At 43.6% G+C, this 18,128-nt stretch overlaps 1 protein-coding gene across 1 annotated transcript in view; it reads right to left on the bottom strand.

The window, feature by feature from the left end:
• The window catches only part of AOAH (acyloxyacyl hydrolase), a 79,886-nt gene extending 62,121 nt beyond the window's left edge, over window positions 1-17,765 (bottom strand). The window contains exons 1-3 of the mRNA XM_086467873.1: window positions 17,737-17,765; window positions 17,144-17,298; window positions 3,159-3,254 (exon numbers count right to left, since the gene is read on the bottom strand). Coding sequence (XP_086323999.1) covers window positions 3,159-3,254; window positions 17,144-17,297 — 250 coding nt within the window. The 5' untranslated portion in view covers window position 17,298; window positions 17,737-17,765. The remainder of the gene's footprint in view (window positions 1-3,158; window positions 3,255-17,143; window positions 17,299-17,736) is intronic.
• Window positions 17,766-18,128: the final 363 nt, after the last annotated feature.

Genomic DNA, 18,128 nt, shown 5'->3' with positions numbered 1-18,128 from the left:
TATAACTATGATAGCTGATTTTTCTTATCCCATGTCAGGTGTTTTGTTTCAATCAAGTTATTAGTTTCATTTCTTTGCCTCCTTCACCACATAACTCCTCTCTATTGGCTCTTTAGAAGAAATCTGCAAGTTAAAAATTGGTCTCCTGGCTAGCATTAGATTTTATTCTTGCTCACCTAAAAGGAAAGATATCACGAACATCAATAACCCTGCATTTAGTATCATCACTGATTAAAACATCCTCTGATGAGGCTTGCCAGTGGAGCACTTGGCTCCCTATAGTAGCCTGCAGGAGAAGGTGCCTGGCTTCTCCAACACCTCCCTGTAGCCTCATAGGCAAAGGTCTCCTTAAGAGTTTCCCAAACCAGCTGTTTTCCAAAATGTTTCTGGCCCTGGAGGAGTCAGCTGGCTGCTGTAACCCATACTGATGGCTGCGAGGAGGTGAGGGTTTGGCTGGCCGTCAGCACTAGGAAACTGATGTTGGGGGTCTGCTGGTCACACTGATGTCTAGGTGCTGATTTCTTTATGTGTCTAGGAAGCTTGACTTGTAATTACCCCGTGACATAACAAATGATGGGTGGTAAAAAGAACAGCAATAACATAAAATTATTGTTGATTATGTGGAGTCCTCTTGGAAGATAGAGAAGCCATTCAGGCTTTTGCTTCCAGCAAAACAGACCCAAAGCACAGGCAATGTTTATAGGACTTGCCCTCCAAGCCAGCCTGCATTCATATGTTTGAAAATCTTCAGCTCTGCTAACACACACAAGGAGAGGATATTGCAGAGAGAAAGCTCTGTTAGGAAGAAGCTGTGCAAGGCAGAAGGGGGGGGGGGGGGGGGGGGGGAGAAAATTATTAATAATTTTGAGTGTTCAGGGGCAAGAAAAGAGCTTAAGCCAAACTAAACGCTGGAAAAGTTAGAGAAAGTTTACAGTATACTTGCTTTTACTCTACATCAGGTAGAAGAGATCCCCTAAATTGCCTTGTTCGCATGTGATAAAGAACTAGAAGGTTTTCCTCTATAGCTCCATAGTCCTAGAAACACAAATTCTAGCTGAATCCCAGAGGATAAATATTTGCAAGAAAGATGGTATCAATCATCTTGCCATTTCCACTTGAGCTCTAAGGTGTTTACACAGCAGTGTCCGACACAGAAGCAGACCATGACTCAGAGGCAACGCTGGAGGGAGATGGTCTCAAAGCACATTTCAGGTACCAGACACCTTTGTTTCATCAGGCAGACAGCCAATATCCAGGTAAACTTACATTCTTGCTAACCACTTCCCTTACACTGTAAATACTGCCCATTTCTGCAGACCTGGCATTTCTGTCTGCTCAAGAGTCTCCTTCACTCATGGTGTTGCTGTTCTGATTTTCATAGGTTTATTGGCCATGTCGCTTGAATCACACACATTGCAAATATTTCCATATAAATAAGGTTGGAACTGTGTTTTCTACATAGCCTATGGGATTGAGTGGGATTGACAGGTACCAAATTTTTCTTCTCATTTTCTCTAAATATTTTTTGTTCTTGAACATCATATAACTTCACTGAAAGCTTGATGCAATCCTAACTTGATTGTAATCGAAATGATAGGAGGCTTTTAAGAAACCCACGAGTTCTTGCTCCCTTTTTGGCCCTAGGAAAAGCCCCATTGCCATTAATTTTTGCTGTTATTCTTGCAATCAGCTGTAGGTCAGTGTATAATAATGAAATTGTTCCTTCAGGTGAAATGGCATGGCCTGCTTTAGTAGGTTTACTCCTTGTGAGCGTCCAAAGCTTTTCGATTGTTTCAGGCAGCAAGAGGAAGCTGTTGATTCCTGCTGGGCTGCAGCGTTCACCTCCTGGGAGAGGATAAATTTGGTTACACAGTAGCTCCCACACAATCCATAGGATTTTTCACTCCTTTCAAGTTCAGGGTCAGTTTTTTTCTATCAGGTGTATCCATGCATCTCATAGAAGGTAACTGGATTATATAGATTTAACTAAAGGGGTAATAGGATTTTATATGTGTTAAGAATGGCAGCTGAAAAGAAATATCTTGACATGTCAGCGGAACAAGGTTCACTGAGTGAATCATGAACGCAGAGTTAGCATGTCATATTTTAAAGAAGAAAATGGTATTTTAATGGCAGAATCAGTGTTTCTAATTGTAACTTCATGGTTATGTGCCTGTAATTTAAAACACTAAGGATATGACTTATGGAATAGAAATCAGATAAGTGTCACTGTATCAATGAATGAATCCCAGCAATTTACCTCCCTGCCCCTCCTGCATCAGGAAATCCTCTCTTGGAAAGGAAGGAATTAATATTCTACACGCATCTTCTGTGAAACTAGGGTCTACAGACCAAGATGTTTTCTCAGAGATACAATTCATGAAATTCCATATAAACAACCTTTTAATGAAGAATCCTAAGCCATCTTTTTACATTCATAATGTTAAAAAGATATAAATGTGATATCTAGCTACTTAAATAGTTATAGGATTGGTCTGTGAGGCACAAAGCTATTCTGGCATTCAAATGGTTCTCTTTTTAGGAATGTGCATTCAGACAGCTAAACTCCTTTGGGCAGAAAAAATAAGGGGCAGAAAAAGGGGAGTCTATATATATTTTCATATGGAATAGCTATCAGTTTTGAAATTTATATCATCAGTTACATGTCAATATCTTTTCTGTGCAGACAAAATGCTCACATCTTACACCCGTCAACCTCAGCTCCTTTTTGAGATTTTTACAATAGCAGCTTCCTATACCTGCTGAAAACATTTTCATCTTCACAGTTGCTATAAAGACCCATATCAACAAGAAAGAGGCATGGTTGGGCATACAGTGAATCTATTCTTAAGCTGTTAACAAAGAGACGAAGTGGAGAAAAAAAGAGGGAAGAGGGTCTGCATGTGTTGGTGCTCACACACATGTGGGCCTAATACAACCCCATTCACCCCAACTTTGGGACAAAATCCCATCTCTGAAGCCAAGTGAGCCACGCCACTGACTTCCCTGCAGACAGCACCTTGCTATCTTTCAGCTACATTCATTTGAAATGCTGCTGAGAAGTGGATAGTTCTTTTTAGACTCCATGTGTGGATTTTTAATTAACAGAGAAATATGGCAGTACCAACATAACATATGGCATATTATTTGGTACTTACCAGGTATGTAGTTGCACAGTCTTTCCATGGCTGCCTTTACTGTACTGTTGTGCCACTGTGCAAGCTGTTCAATTACAGACACCACAAGCACGCATCCTTCAAACAAACAAATAAAAAGAGTGAATACAGTTATCTGTGAAGTGAGATGAAGCACCCTGCACCGTAGAAGTATTTCAGGCATTGTTGGGCATTTCATTTCTTGAGATGCTCCATGACAGATGAGTGTTGAAGGGGAAAAATATCTGTGAATTTCTGTCTTTATTCAAAACCTGTAAGTTATCACAGAGAGGATCCAATGCCAGAGGAGGGCACAGAACAACCTAGCTTTTATAGCACTGGACGTTGCTCCCGAAGAAACAATTTCCCATCCTTTGAAGGATGAAAATCAAGGAGCCGGGGGACAGCCACTGTAACAACTGCCTGCTTGGCCACCTACTCTCTCATTATTTCTCACAAGAAAAAAGGCACAGGTCTGTACTTCTATATCTGAACTTCTATATCTCACCACACAAATCACACAGAGAGCTACCGAAACTGAAGAACAAATGGGTGTGACTTCCTGCAGAAGAGATGTCACGAAGCAAAGGTATGTGCTAACCAGCACAGAGCATCCATGGAATCATTTCGTCACAGACTTTCCTCTGAAGCCCAGCAGTGCTTGGCATCACGGGTCTGCTGGGCCCAGCTACACATTTGCTAAAGCCAAGATGTCTTCAGAGCTCATTCTGCTCTCCTTCTGTGGTTGGAAAGAAACCACTTCCTATAACCTACTAAGCTGGTTATGTCTCATCGCCAATCTGTGTGTGAGCAGGGCTAAAGCCTAGTTGCTTCTTGGACTAGCTGTGGCTGAGACCCAAGAATTTGCACACTGTAGCAAAGCATTTCTTGAGATGTACTTTTTTTCTGATATTTTTGGGATGAAGCAAGTTCAATGTGATCCCCACCTAGCAATCATTCAAAATGGTTAATTTCAAGTCAATTGTAAATTGCTGCAGGCTAGCATTGTGCTCTCTCTTTCTGCAGTGGCTTCACCATTTTATAAAAAAGCCACATTTGATGATGTAAAGTCTGATCAATATAGTCAGACCTGGCAGCCAGAGTCATGTCCCTGCCTGGATTCAGAGCCAGTGCAACAGAGGTGGGTTTCCCAGGCAGCCAGGAGACAAGGAGTCATGATGCCTGAATAAAGATTTTTCTTTGAAATCCCCGTAGCTGAACTCTATTTCCTCCCCTCTGCAAGAAATCTCAACTCTCAAGACTTGCTCTGACACAGCCTAGAAATGGAGGTGAGCTGCAGCATTTGGATGTGGCTTCAGATCCACCATTTTCCAAAGCTCAAGAGCATTAAGGTTCAGGTTTTCAGACTGGCACAACTCTTCAAAGTGAGCTTTTAAATTCCTTCCAAGTACCCCTGCCTATGTGCTATTAAATCAAAGTGCTATTTTTCAATGTAAATAACTTTGATACTCCTATGGATCAAGTAGCAAGTCAAGGAGGAGGTAATACAATTGGAACTTGCTGTAAGACCAATATCTTTGAGTCTTTTACTACTTCTTCTACCCCAAATACAATAATCCAGTGGAAATCACAGTGAACTTGTCACCTCTTTTGCAGGGATAAAAGCCCACTTCTCCATACTTATTAAATAAAATGCTCACTCGAAGTCCTCTGTGGAATGATTTATAAAGCATGCTAAGAGCCATTACCTCCAGTCAGCCTAAAAGAATAGGAGAATAAATGGAGACAGATACAACCAAGAAAAAACCTTGAAGCAAGTCATTCTTTCTTTCTTCTCCAGCCCAAAAAATAGCCAAGGGCAAGCCCAAGGAATTAACATTTAATTAAAACATAATAGCTCATAAATTAAAAAAAAAAAAAAAGTTAGAATAATAAAGACCCAAACGAAAACCAAAGGGGACATCCAACCTAGAGGGTATAGCATGCTCAGGAGTTGGTCTCAAAGAACAGCCCAGGGCCATCTGGTCCCTGTTTAACCACTAGTATGTGCCTCAGCACAGCCTTATACTGTGCCGTGCCCCAGGTAATGCTTGTGCTAGCGACCAGTCCCCAGAGCACGTTTGGACAAGGACACCTGGTCCAGGTTGGGAGGAGTTGACGGGTGCAAGAGACTTCAGCTCCTTGGGTGCAAGCCATGCCCTGCACTGGCCCCAGAGACAGACCCTGGCTTATTTGCAAGGGTAGCATGGGCATAGCCGCACTGGACTGAAACACCCTGGAAACACACCTAAAAGGCACTGCATAACTTGATTCTCAGAAGGCCATATTATTAACACACATGAGCAACCTACAGACAAGCAAAACTAACCCAAAATTACCAAAATGATGCCTTAAGCAGAAAACCACATATTCTTTCCTTGCCTTCCTTTCTCCTCTTACCAAGGTCAGGCTTTCATTTAATAATCTTGCTGTCCAGAAGTCAGAAAGAAAAAAAGGTACCCAAGTAGAAAGATGGGAAGGAGTTAGTCCTTTGATATCTCCTTAAGGAGACAGTTTTTGTTGCTTTACTCCTCATTCTTTTGCACCAGGAGCTTGAGGAAACTACAAATGAGGATGTGCCAGTGCTTAGCAGACATGGGTCCAGGAGTCCGTGAGGGGTGAAGATAAGGAGGGGAGAAGGAAACTCAGGAGACACTGGAGTTACCAGTGTTAACAGAGGAAAATACTTCAGTGGGCAGAGGAGCTGGGAGAGCACACAGTTCCCAAAACACAGGCTGAAACATAACTGAGCACAGGGGCAAGTGGGCAACAGCAATGGAGCAGACACCAACGCAGCTTGAGGAGTAGGACAGCCTGGATGGACTGCAAGTCTGGCAATTCCATTGTCAGGGAAAGCCCCCACTGTGAGCACAGGCGTGAGCTCAGACACCAGGCAGGCACGTGAAAACCAGAGGGATGTCATGTCCTGGAGGCTCAGTAACCTGTCAGTCCAGGGAGCTGACAGTGTCACCGACTGCAGCAGAGAGAAACAATGCCCATTTTGCCTGTGCTATGTAACCCAGCGCTCCCACACCTCCAGTTGGGGCCTGCCAGCTCACTTTGAAGAGAGGACAGTCTTTCTCTCTTGATCCCCAGCTCCTCCATCTTCCTCCAGCTGCCCCTTCCACCTGCCCCACTTGCTGGGCATCCCCACCTGCTGGGCATCCCCACCAAGCGGCACAGGAATGGAGGTCTCCAGCTGGATCCAGCTTTCTAAAAGTCTGTCTCCTGCCACTGGCAGTCTCTCATCCTCTGTGGGACCAGAGGGTGCCGCACATCGCCGCCATGAAGCTTGCAAACTGGTGCCGGTGGGAGTGTGACGCTGCCCGCCTCCCCCCGCCACCCATGCCATGGCCCGTGCTTCCTGTGCCGCGGTGGGCCTGCTCTGGCTGCAAGCAGAGACCAACCTCTGCAGCTCCTCAGCTTTCGGTTACAGCACCCTCGGATGCTAAAACATTGGTGCCAGCAATGCAAGGAGAGATTTTATTTTGGTGTAAAAGCCAGCCTGGTAAAAACATCGATACAAGAAGTCAACCCTCTTGCAATGGGAGAGACCAGCTCACGGCGTGGCCCCATGCCTTCCCTGGCAGACGCCTCTGGCTGCAGCACTCAGCTCTGCCGCATGCCCATGCACCGCTTTTATACCAAAATAGAGTTATTCACCCCAAGCGCAGGCTCAGCAGCCTGCCTGGTGATTCGTCTCAGGGTGGCAGTGGAAAAAAGCTCAGAAGTTGCCCCCATGACTCTCATTTTCATCGTCACAGCAAGATCTCTCCTCCCATAGGCTTGTAAAAAACAACCTAAGTGCTTGAAATCCAAAAAGTTGGGCTGAGGATAAGGATACCCCTGGTGTTTCCACTCCCTCTGTTATACAAGAAGACAGTCTCTACTGAAAATGTGAGTTTCTCTCTCATGTTTGTCCAAGTACCACAGAGGGGGCGGGGGGGGGGGGGGGAGGCGGGGGGAAGACAGGTATTTTTGGTTCAGCTCTGCAGAATACAAACAGAATTCTTAATCACAAACACAATCAAGCAGGTAGTCCTACTCATGGAGTAGTCTCCCAGAAATTAAATTGAAATTTTTCATGTTGATTAAGTCAGTTAGACACTTTTGTGTCTATCGAACCAAGCCCAAAGGGAGATTTGCTCCGCATGAGAATTAACAGAGCCATCACTGAGTTTGTGCAGTACTTAATGCAGTACCTTAGGCTACTAGATGCTATATGAATATAAATAACAACAATAATATCCTGACTACTTGGGGAAAACCCACACAGCTGAGTTTTAAAATGTTTGCTCTCATAAACTAGTCTTTACTATCACAGAAAGGATGCTTCTGGTCATGCTATTACACTCTCCCTGCCTCAGGCACCCACAGACCACACCTTGGTTATTCAAATGCTCCCCCGCAAATACAGAATTTCTTCTTATTCCCGAAGAAATGCTATGCCTCTTGGAACAAGCTAGTAAAGAAAGTCTTGACTGATTTTCAAAGGGGTCTGCAGTTCCAGTTGGGGCATCCTCAGCCTCAGGCACCGTGGCTGAAGACTCTGGACCCAAATTTAAGGAGTATTCCTGCACTCCAGTAGGAAAGGTGCTCCCTGGGAACGCGTGCCATCAGCTGACCTGCTCTCTGTTTTCCCCATCTACCTGGGCTTTTATCAGGTGTCCTTGTTCCACCTCTCTTTACTCCTCACGGTCTGCTGCACCTCTTACTGCTCTGCCTTGGGTCGTGCCCCAGGGGGCACCCGCTTACGTTCAGGCTTTGCTGGCCTCAAAGCCTTTCATTCATCCTAATGTCATCAGGAGCAGCTTTTGGGCTGGACATTGAAAATTACTCAGGAAAAGAGTTGAACCCTGGGAGGAGGGAGGAGGAATGTCAAAGGGGACTCATTGCAGTCCAGGGAGTCTAACCCAGCAGGCTCCCAGGTTTTTTGGGTAAAAACATGCTCTCCCCAGTAATTCAGATTTATCTCCTAGGAGAACCTATCTCCTGTATTGGGCTACAGGTAGAACCTCTAGAGGTTAGTGTCTATAAATTAAACTTAACTCAGGCTATCCTTGCTCCTGCTAGAAATCTGCTCTCTTTTTAATCATACACATCATCTTCCTCTGGATTTAACGGCAGAAAAGAATTCACTGCTGGCTGCAGCGTAAGAAGCCACTATCCTCTAACAAAGTCAATAGAAATCTCCCTGCACAGTGAAAATCATCAGAAATGCTAACCAGTTAGCCTAGCCTTTAATAGGTCTTAATTCTTCTGGCTAAAAAAGGAAAATATTTAGTTAGCTAAAAAAGACAGGGGGAAATCAGCTGTCTCCAACTGTAGAAATCTCACTGCTTTAATTACTTATGGTGTGTGCAAGAATATAAACTTTTTAATGCTCTGGCATTAGTAGAAAAGCACTTCCAAATCTGGACAGTCACTAGCAACTATTGCTTGCTTTTAATTTAGTAGATATTTAGATGTGATTTATTTCTCCTCATGAGCTGGGCACATACAGGGGAATGCAGATAGGCTTCATAATTGAAGGTTAAAATAAGCTCTAAAGATTTTCTTTAGAAACAAGTTTCAAGAAATTGACTCTGCTGTCGCACTTCAATAATAGGTTTCAATGCCTTGACAGGCTGAAGGATGTTTTCTCTGGAAGAAATTCATTGGTATCATAATGCTTTCCAGCCATTAGAAACTAGACTCGGGTATTAATAAAATGCCTGTCTCTTTTAGCGATAGTTTGTCCCATCTGCTATTAGTTTCTGAAGAGATAAGAGAAAACCATAACCGTTTTGCTCAGCAGCAGTAATCTGAAAACTCACACGTCAGGAAGTACTTCTCTCCATGTATTTGAAAATAGCGTGTAATAATAAAATTATATTTCCAATAAGCTCGTGGGGAAAAAAAAATCATACCCCAATAATAAAAATCAGAGCTAGAGAAATTCATTTCTTAGCTGTGAAGCCTCTGGCAGCTTGAGCAGACTATTTAACTTAATCCACTTCTGCCGCACATGTTTGAAAGGCTCTATAATTAGAATTATACCCGGGGATGTCAAGAAGTGTCCGGATAGTGAAAGCTGCCTCTCTAAGTTTCAGATTTGTAGATATGTTTGTCTGAGTAAAACTCTGTTAAATGGATTTCTGGCACCTGGCACATCCTCCTTTGCCATCCTTTGCTCATGTTCCTGGGTGCTGGAGATCTTTCTCGTCCCTCCAGCCATATTGCTGTTCCACCGCCATAAATTAAACATACTCCCTGGAGCACAAAGAGGAAATAAGCCCAAAAAAATGGCCTTGGACACAAATAGCTCTCTGCAAATCCTGCTGGCCAGGCTGCGGTCACCCTGCTTGCTTCCAGTGGAGCAGGAGACTTGCTTGGTGAAGCAGCAAACCGCTGCCCCAAATACCTGTCTGCAGCAGCAAGCCCCTGTATAAACGAACCCATCTATCATGTTCCTGGTTTTATACAGAAGATGGAGGTTTTCCCAGAACACTGTCTTTGCTTCTTCCATGTATAGATGATCATAGGCTCCAATCCATCTCTTAAAGCCTGCAGATGAGGAGTTCCCAGAGCCTGTCTACAAAAGACCTACTACTCCTCATGCAGATGGTGTTGGTTTGGCATAAAACCACCTCTTTTCAAATTAATCTAATCCAGTTCCAGTTCAACCTGGAACGAGACATTCCTGTTTGAAATAACAGCATTCACATGGGGAAACTAATAAGAAACAAGGTTTTCTCCTTTGAGGTGGGGACATGCACGTGGGTGTTCTAGGTGCAGGTAGACCATGGATATGCAAAGTTACAATCCAGGGATGTTTCTTTTTCACTACATATTCCTTTCCTAATACTTCCCAATGCCCATTTTGCCTTCTTTTGCTGCTACTCAGCACTGAGCTGATACTTTCAAAGAACAGCCCCTTATAATCTCAAGATTTCATTCTGGCGTGGAAATATTCAGCTCAAATGAAGTAACTGTACATGCAAAGTTAGGATAGTTATTTTCCCATATACAGCCAGAGGATTTGTTGCTTTGAAAGATAATTTAGAAAGGGATCTGAGTGCAAAAAAGTCTTTTAAATCAGACTTTGCTTCCTATTCTATTTACAGTGTTAATGTATTTCATAGAGATCCTGAAGTGATGGAATATAATTATAGGTATCCATATTCAAATTTGTTGGCATATACAAGACCTTTTCCCCCTAAATTTGCTAAGTGTCATAAAATACCTTGGAAATGCTAAATGATACACTATTACCAAACTTGTCACTGCACATAAAAATTACACGTAGTATACTGGCAAAAGACATTTTTGAAATATTAATATAAATATAGCAGTATTTTGAGTGCATTGTAGCTATGTAATAAAACCAGCAAACCACTATTATTTCTGTTGCATAGCAGTGAGCCGCTTCAGAACCCTAACTTCAGAGCTCTGTTCTTTCATTGTTTCCTTAAGACACCCAATGAGGACTCTGATACAGCTATGCCAGTACAGAAAATTCAGTTTTCATTTAGTGGAAGAGTCTGGTGTCCGTACCTACCAGCAACATATATCCCTACATTACACTTGAAAGAGCCCTATTTAACAGAATCTATAACTCCGGGCATTTCCAATGGAAATGCTTTCTTCATTAATTAATAAGAAAAAAATTGTATGCATGTGTGCCATTAACGTATTTCTCTTTTCCAAATCAGGAAAGGGTATTAAGAAATTACTGAAGCCTGAATGGTGGCAGAGGCAGTTAATGTAACAGTATAACTTCAACCTTGTTGCAAAGGTTTGACCATTTTAAGATTCTGAATGCATGAAACTTGTTTCAGATAAACAGTTCCTAAAACCCCTGAAAATGATTGCCTTTAAACGTAAGCAGAAGTTTTGTATAGGGCTAACATACAAACAAGAGTGGGAGGCACACATGTTGTGGCAATCAGCAACAGATTGCCATTGCTATACTGAATGAATAAGATTATCAAAGAATACTTATACTAAAGGCAAGCATCAGTAATGTAAAATGTACAAGACTACACATGCCTACAAATGCACATATAAATATATATAATTGTGTATTCACACACACATACATGCATATATGTTGGTGTGCTAAGCACACCTTTTTATTGTGATCAATATATATATTTGCAATTTACAGCCACAAACTTTCAGTAAGACTTGGGATGATTTTGAAAATGAATTTTTACTATCTGTTGCTGAAAAATACGAATCCCTGTAGAAAATATTCCTATTTTAATAGTTGCTTTAGTATCTCTACAGTACTACTCACATGTCTGTGGTTTTTCTATCCAAAGTATAATCATAGGAAAAAATGTTATGGTCAAATTTGGTATTTATTACTGCTCATCAGGCCAAATGTTGCCACTGAATAAACAGCAATGTCAGTGAAATGAACAGAGGTGCTGTGGCTTGGCACTGGTTTAGCTGTAATCAAAGTCAATTCCCAGCCTTTCAGAGTAAAATACATTGTGGTGCTACACTGATACTGGGCATGGCCTTTTTACAGAACTCATTGAGCTGTAAATTATACATTCTGTCATGGTGCCTCCCCAGACAATATGTGTACAGCCACTTTGTCTGAGCGCAGTTATTAAAAGCCTCCAACTCCATTTGGCATGTTCCATTGTGCGAAGTTATTGGGAACTCCAAACGCCACCGATCCTGCTGTCGCTCCAGGGGGCATATTTCATCCCTGCACTCATGCATAGCTAGACAGGGGCAAACTGTTGAGGACACTGGCTATCAACAGATCAACACAGGTAGAGGTTGGTGTTTTACTCTGCTGGGAAGCTCAGAAACATCCTTTCTCTAATGTAATCAGACCTGAAAATACGTTTCAAAAACATGCTTCTTCGTATGCTAGGAATTATGTGCTCATGGGTGAATGGAAGAGGTGACCCGCAAAGGTTGCTGAGAATGGCATTGTATTGAGCACAAAGATGGGGAAATTTGCTTCCCCGGCTGCTGACGCACTGGATCTCCACTCGCTAGTAAAGAAGATGGAAAGCACTGCTGTCTGTCTATATTGAGCGCTCCCTGACTAATTGCCTCGTTCCAAAAAGGGCAGCCAAAGTTAATCACCAAAAGAGCAGGGCAGCCTGCTGCTGGGGAGAAAATAAATAAACCCTGCTATTTGCAAATGATTCTCATGGTCACAGAGCAGAACCCCTGAAAAGCTGGCCTGGAAAAAGTCATTTTACACGAGCCTCCACCCTAGCAGCAGATCTGTGGCATCTATGCCTTTCTGATGGGACAGGGTAGACACAGATCTGGTAAGATCTCTAATGAGGTCTTCTAAAGCCTTCTCAGGAGCTGATGACAGTGCTCACTTATCACTATCATTAGAAAATTTTACTCCTAACCCGAGTGTCCCTACTGGTGTCCATTTCTGTTATTTCTTGCCATAGCTGTTATGAATATGGAGAACAGATCATGCCTTTAATGTTTTTGAGAACAGTATCAGGTCTTTTCTCAAGTTTTTCTTCTCTAGACTAATTAACTCTAATATATTCAGTCTTTCAAAACAAGCTCATGTTTGTTTTTCTCTGAAACCTCCTGTCATTTTTCATCATTCTTGATGCACAGCCCCAAAAGGGAAGGCAGAAATTCCTCTGAGGCTTTGTCAATGCTGAGGAAGGTAGCGGGTTACTTCACATGTCTTGCAAGCTAACTTCTGTTCACACATCTCAGTGTACGCAGTGTGTGCGTTCTTCATGACAGCATGCCATCGTTGTGCCACTACAAGCCCAGATGATCTTTCCTGGGGATGCTACCCAGCCGGTCATTCCTCATCCCTTCAACATACCCATACTGAAATGTTCTTTTCTGGGGGCAAGTACCCCAAGTTTTCAAGATTGTTTTCAGTTTATCCTGCCCTCCATCGTACTTGCAAACTTTTCCAGCTTTATATAGGCTGCTAATTTAATTGCACACTATTTCATTATCTTGGCTAATGAAAATATAGAATGGTACTATGTTCAAAACAGAGGTCCAAGAAAGACCTCATTTTGTACATCTTTCTGCTTAGGGAGTGAGCCACCCGTAATTACTGTCTGAACAAGGCCACCCACGAGTTTTGTCCTGCCCTATAGAAGCTTAATCAATGTCACATATCTCTCAGCCATTAGATTAGTGCTGAGGTGGTGCCAAAAGCCTTGCTAAAGTCCAGCTGTAACATCTACTACTTCTTATGTGTCTGCATGCCATTACCCCATCAGCAAAGAAAATCAGATTGATCTGACACTGTTTCTCCTTGACAAATCCAGTGAGGACTTTTTACTTTTGAAAGGTGCCTTTATAAAGTTCTGTTAACTACTGCAGGATTTTTCTAGGAATTTATGGTTAGATGACCGATTCACAATTCCCCAGATTTTCTTTCTTTACTGTGTTGAAGAAAGATGAATACAGCAGTTCCCTCCTGCTTTTCATTGTTTCCCCTGCTCTCTGCATCCTCCAGGGCAGCTTCTGCCTTTCCTGAGGTTGCTTTAGATGCTTCTGGATAAGTCACCTTTGCTCCTTAAGGTCTCCCTTAAGCCATACTGCCAGTAAGTAACAAACCCAGAAATGAAAACCAGACCTAGCATCTAGCTCTTAAACCAGTGCACAGAGCAAAACCTCATTGTCTTTACATGAATAAAAAAATCTTCACAGGTCTTCATATATAGAAAAACTTACTTAAAGCCCTTTTATCTAACGTAAGGAAAAAGCAGAGGAACATATCACATGCAAAGCACGCAAGAGGCCCAGAGGAAGGACCTGAGCTGATTTCACGATATGCAAAAAGGGGAACATTTTTCCAGCTTGGGAAGGCAGGAAACACTGATGGAGAAAAGATTCTGTCAGATGTTGGGAAAATTCTTCTAGTGACAGGGCCAAAGAAAGACAGTGCATCTATTTAAGAGCAGGTTGGAGATGGTTAGGAACTGTTTAGGTATACTACATCTGATTTGTGCTTGGGAGGAATATCATCAGGTCCTTTCCTCCTCTTTTCCATAATTCTAAAAGGAGTAGTATTAAATTGCTTTTGAGGTGCAAACACTTTCCGGATGCTTTATTTTTACACCAAGTCAATTATGAAAATACTTTCTCTGAATGAAGCAGCCAAATTTTTCAAGAAAATGCAGCAAGAATCATGTGACTTTTTCTATAGTTACTGAGGCTGAATAAAACTTCTGTCTAAATGTTTTCTAATACAATTATGTTTGCTGTAAAAAAGTCACCTTCTTTTCAGATAACAATCTGAAAGCAGAAATGTTTTGGCCAGCCTCCCCCTATGAGCCATCTGAATTGTTCAGCCTGCTGTGGCGCCTCACTGGACACATACCCTCCTCTTCTCCAGTTCAATTCTGTATCAGCATACAGATGCCAACCCAAAATACATTTCTCAGGATGTGCTAAGTGCAGGGGAGTCCCTTGAAGCTGCTTTCCCAGTATGACCAGAATATACTGGGGCAGATAGTGCTAACCCAGCAAGTGCTGCTAGCAAGGGGAACAGAAGGAAGCAACCAAGTTGTATTGCATTCAACAGAGGTACTGGAGCTGCATTTTGCTCTCCTGTCATACAATCTCTATGTATTTCTTCACGAAGTGTGATACTTTCAGTAAAAAGGCTTAATGGAAAAAACTTTCTTGGTTTTATCACTGAAAGAGCACCCATTTTCTGACCAGCTTTGGCTACTAACCTAGCAATCTCGATCATGCAGGTGGTACACACACAGGAGCAATCAGAAATGATTATTCAATGTGCAGCCGCCTCATTTCCCTCAGAAAAGAGAGGCAAATAACTTTGAAAGATTAGACACCTGACCACACATTTAACTTGCATGGAAAAGTTAATTTCTTCAAGAAACTGTACATTTGGCAGCCGGCATTTCTCATGTTAAAAATGCTGCCTCGATCTATAAAGCCAAGAAGACACATGTGAAGTTCTCATGGCTCATTCCCAGTGCCTTCCTAAACGGCAAACTGAGCTAGCAGGGTCTGGGTTCGAGCTGTTGAGAGGAAATCACAATCCTCCTCGTACAGATGAAGCTGATCTCAGCTATATTCTTGCTCCTAAGGGGGCTGGTCATGGAATTAGCTGCAAGAACTGACGTTACCCCCGCTCCACACCATGGCAAGTGTAACCATCAGCTCCTCCATGCACTCACTTTCCTGCTTGTGAAGAGACCGAGACAGCTTGTCCGTGTTTTCAAGGGCTAGTTGAAAGAACAGCTAACCTGTGAAACCCCAGAGGTGGCTGTCTGGGCTAGCAGGCAGCAGCCTGCCTGCACGCAGTCAGCAGCCCTCCCTGCCAGGCCCAGCCCATGCACTTGTAATGCTCTGCACACTTCATTTTTAGCTTGTGGTTTACAGAGGTGTGAGCAGTCTGTTCTGGTCCTGGGTTGAGCTCATGCGGATGCTTTCAGCTGAAAGGACACCTCAGATCGAGCAACTGGTGTGGGAGGCAGGCTTTTTGGTGTCTCCTCACTGAACAAAAATGGTGGGGAGATGCTTGGTGGTCCCAGCATCGGGCTCATGCAGCTTTCCTCCCTTTGGGAGGAAAAAAAAAGCACAATTTATCTTGTGTAAGGCAACTTCAAAGCAATATGCAGTCACTTCAGGAATTTAGAGCCTTGCTGAGTCAATAGGACAGAAAGTGCAGACCATGCTCACACATAACATTTAAAAAACACCAGTGTAAAAACCCTACAGGCACGCACACCCACCGCCTTTCCTGTGCCATCAAAACCATAGCTGCCTAAAGATCTCACCATTGAAAACCACCACCTCTCTCTCTGTTGTCAGCTGCTCAGTCACTGTTTGTGTGGCTGCTGGCCCAAACAAGGCCAGTCCCTGACAGCCATTTCTGCTTTTCACAACTTGCTCTCATTTTCTAGCTGGTGGCTAAACCCTGGCAGAGGCTGTGCAAGCCTCACTGCCCCCGACTTCACCCAGCCTCGCCAGTTCCAAAATCTGCAAGGGCACTGTGAATGGCTCAGAAGGGAGGCAAAAACCTGGTTTTATCAAGCTTAGGATTATTATTTCTAATTGTGTTCCTTGAACAACAGTGAAAATAATTCTGGGCTGAAAGGAAGTATTTCCTTCTGAAAGATGGAAAACATGGCAGGGTTTATGTTTACAGTGCAAAAGCTAAAAGAAGATAAAATAAAATATTTGATCATAATGCATAAGACATATCCATCATTTAACACATAAAGAATATAAGTTACTGTGTCTCTAAGTATACAGAGTCTCATAAAAAGGGTGTTTCTGGTTAAGAGATACCCACAGTTCACATTGACTTTGGTGTCGCTTGTCTTTCTTTGGGAATCACTTAGTCAGCGGAGGCTACAGGATACCCCCAGCTATAGGTCTTGTGAAGATCACCACAGTCACCAAAGTCACACAGAGTGGGGTTGCCGAAACATGCCTCCCCCTCGCACTTTAGTACAGCTCATGCAGACGCGTGAGCCTACAAAAAGGAAAGGGAACATGAGGAAACAGCCCTTGCAACTCGGCTATCCAGAGATGACCATCCTGACCACAAAGATCTCTTAAGAACTATTCTTAAGAATAGCTTCCCAGGCAATGAAATCAATGAGGAGCCCCTGGGCGACTCTGAGTGAAACCGTGCCTTCCTGCAGCTAAGCAAAATGCATCGTGAACCCTAACAAATACTAGGACTCCATAACACCTTGTTTCCAGGTCCCAGACCCATAGACGTTAAAGACAGCTTTTCAGATGCTGTTCCCTGCAGAGCGAAAACATGAACTTTGGGAAGCAGCCACTCAAAAACAAAATCATAAAATAACTCCAGACCCCATGCTGGCCTTGCAAAATCTTCAGTGATTATTTCGCCAAAGACTAAGAGTATTTTGCAGTACAGCTGTTGAAATAGATAAAGGAGTGATTTATGATGTTCATAGCAATTCTCAGCTCGCTGGTGGAGTAACAAATGAACTAGTTCAGCAGGCAAACAAAACCTGAATACATACCGACGCAGGTGTGTCCTTTGTACAGCCCGGAGGGGAGCGAAGAGGGTGGTGGGTCATTTCCATGGAGGAGAGGGGAGGAAGAAGTGGCCTTCAGCAGAAGCAGGAGCCAGAGGACACAGAATAAATGAAGGAATGTTTGCCTAGACGCTCTCATCCTGAGAAAAGAAAAAAAGGAAGAAATCAGGTTGGAAGGGTGCACATGCACCTGTATTCCCTTAATGCTCAGGCAGCATCCTGCACCCTTGTCTTATTAGCAGCTTGAGGCAAAAGGAGAAAGGAGACTCGAGTGCCTGTGTAGCTATATGTAATGCAGGAACTGCTTCCCAGGCGGGGACACACACGTCTGCCCTCTCAAGGGGTGCATGGAGGATCCTGCACTCACACATCGCAGGTGGTCTCCCAGCCCCTGTCCTTCACACACCCCTCAGCCCCTCTCGGGCCATTCGGGGTGGCTGTGCAGCCACCGACCACAACCCAGCAAGTCCCATACACGTGGGCACACCATGACCGGGCTGGGAGGATGCCCGGTCATCCCCGGGCCGCTCTCCACTCCCCCACGCGCCCCTGATGCCCCATTTGCGGCTCTTCCCAACCTGCTGGCCTGGGAGGACCAAGAGGCTTGCATGAACTGCTCTGGCTCAGCGCTCCCGTGTCTCCTGCGATAGCAGCGGATGACTAACGACCTTAAACCGCAGTAGTTGCCAGAGCCACTCAGCATTAATAACGCAAGACACTCCCCTGAACAACTAGTGTTGCAAAAAGAAAAAAAAAAACCTCCGCAAACCCTTCCCCCTCACTGTTGCTCCTCTGCCCTCCTCTGCAGACAAGAAAAAAAATACATCTCTGTCTGCTTCTGTAAGATTTTCAACCAGTGTTTCCGTTCAGAAGGACCGGGTGTGAAAAATAAAAGAAAGAGGACGCTGCGGCCAGAGCCACAGGGGGTGGGAGGGACAAGGTTCCCACACCAGTGTTCTGCCAGGGCTTT

This window comes from Leptosomus discolor, chromosome 7 (assembly GCF_034619465.1).
Source record: "Leptosomus discolor isolate bLepDis1 chromosome 7, bLepDis1.hap2, whole genome shotgun sequence".
Taxonomy (NCBI): Eukaryota; Metazoa; Chordata; class Aves; order Leptosomiformes; family Leptosomidae; genus Leptosomus; species Leptosomus discolor.
This window is presented reverse-complemented; position numbering and strand designations above follow the sequence as displayed.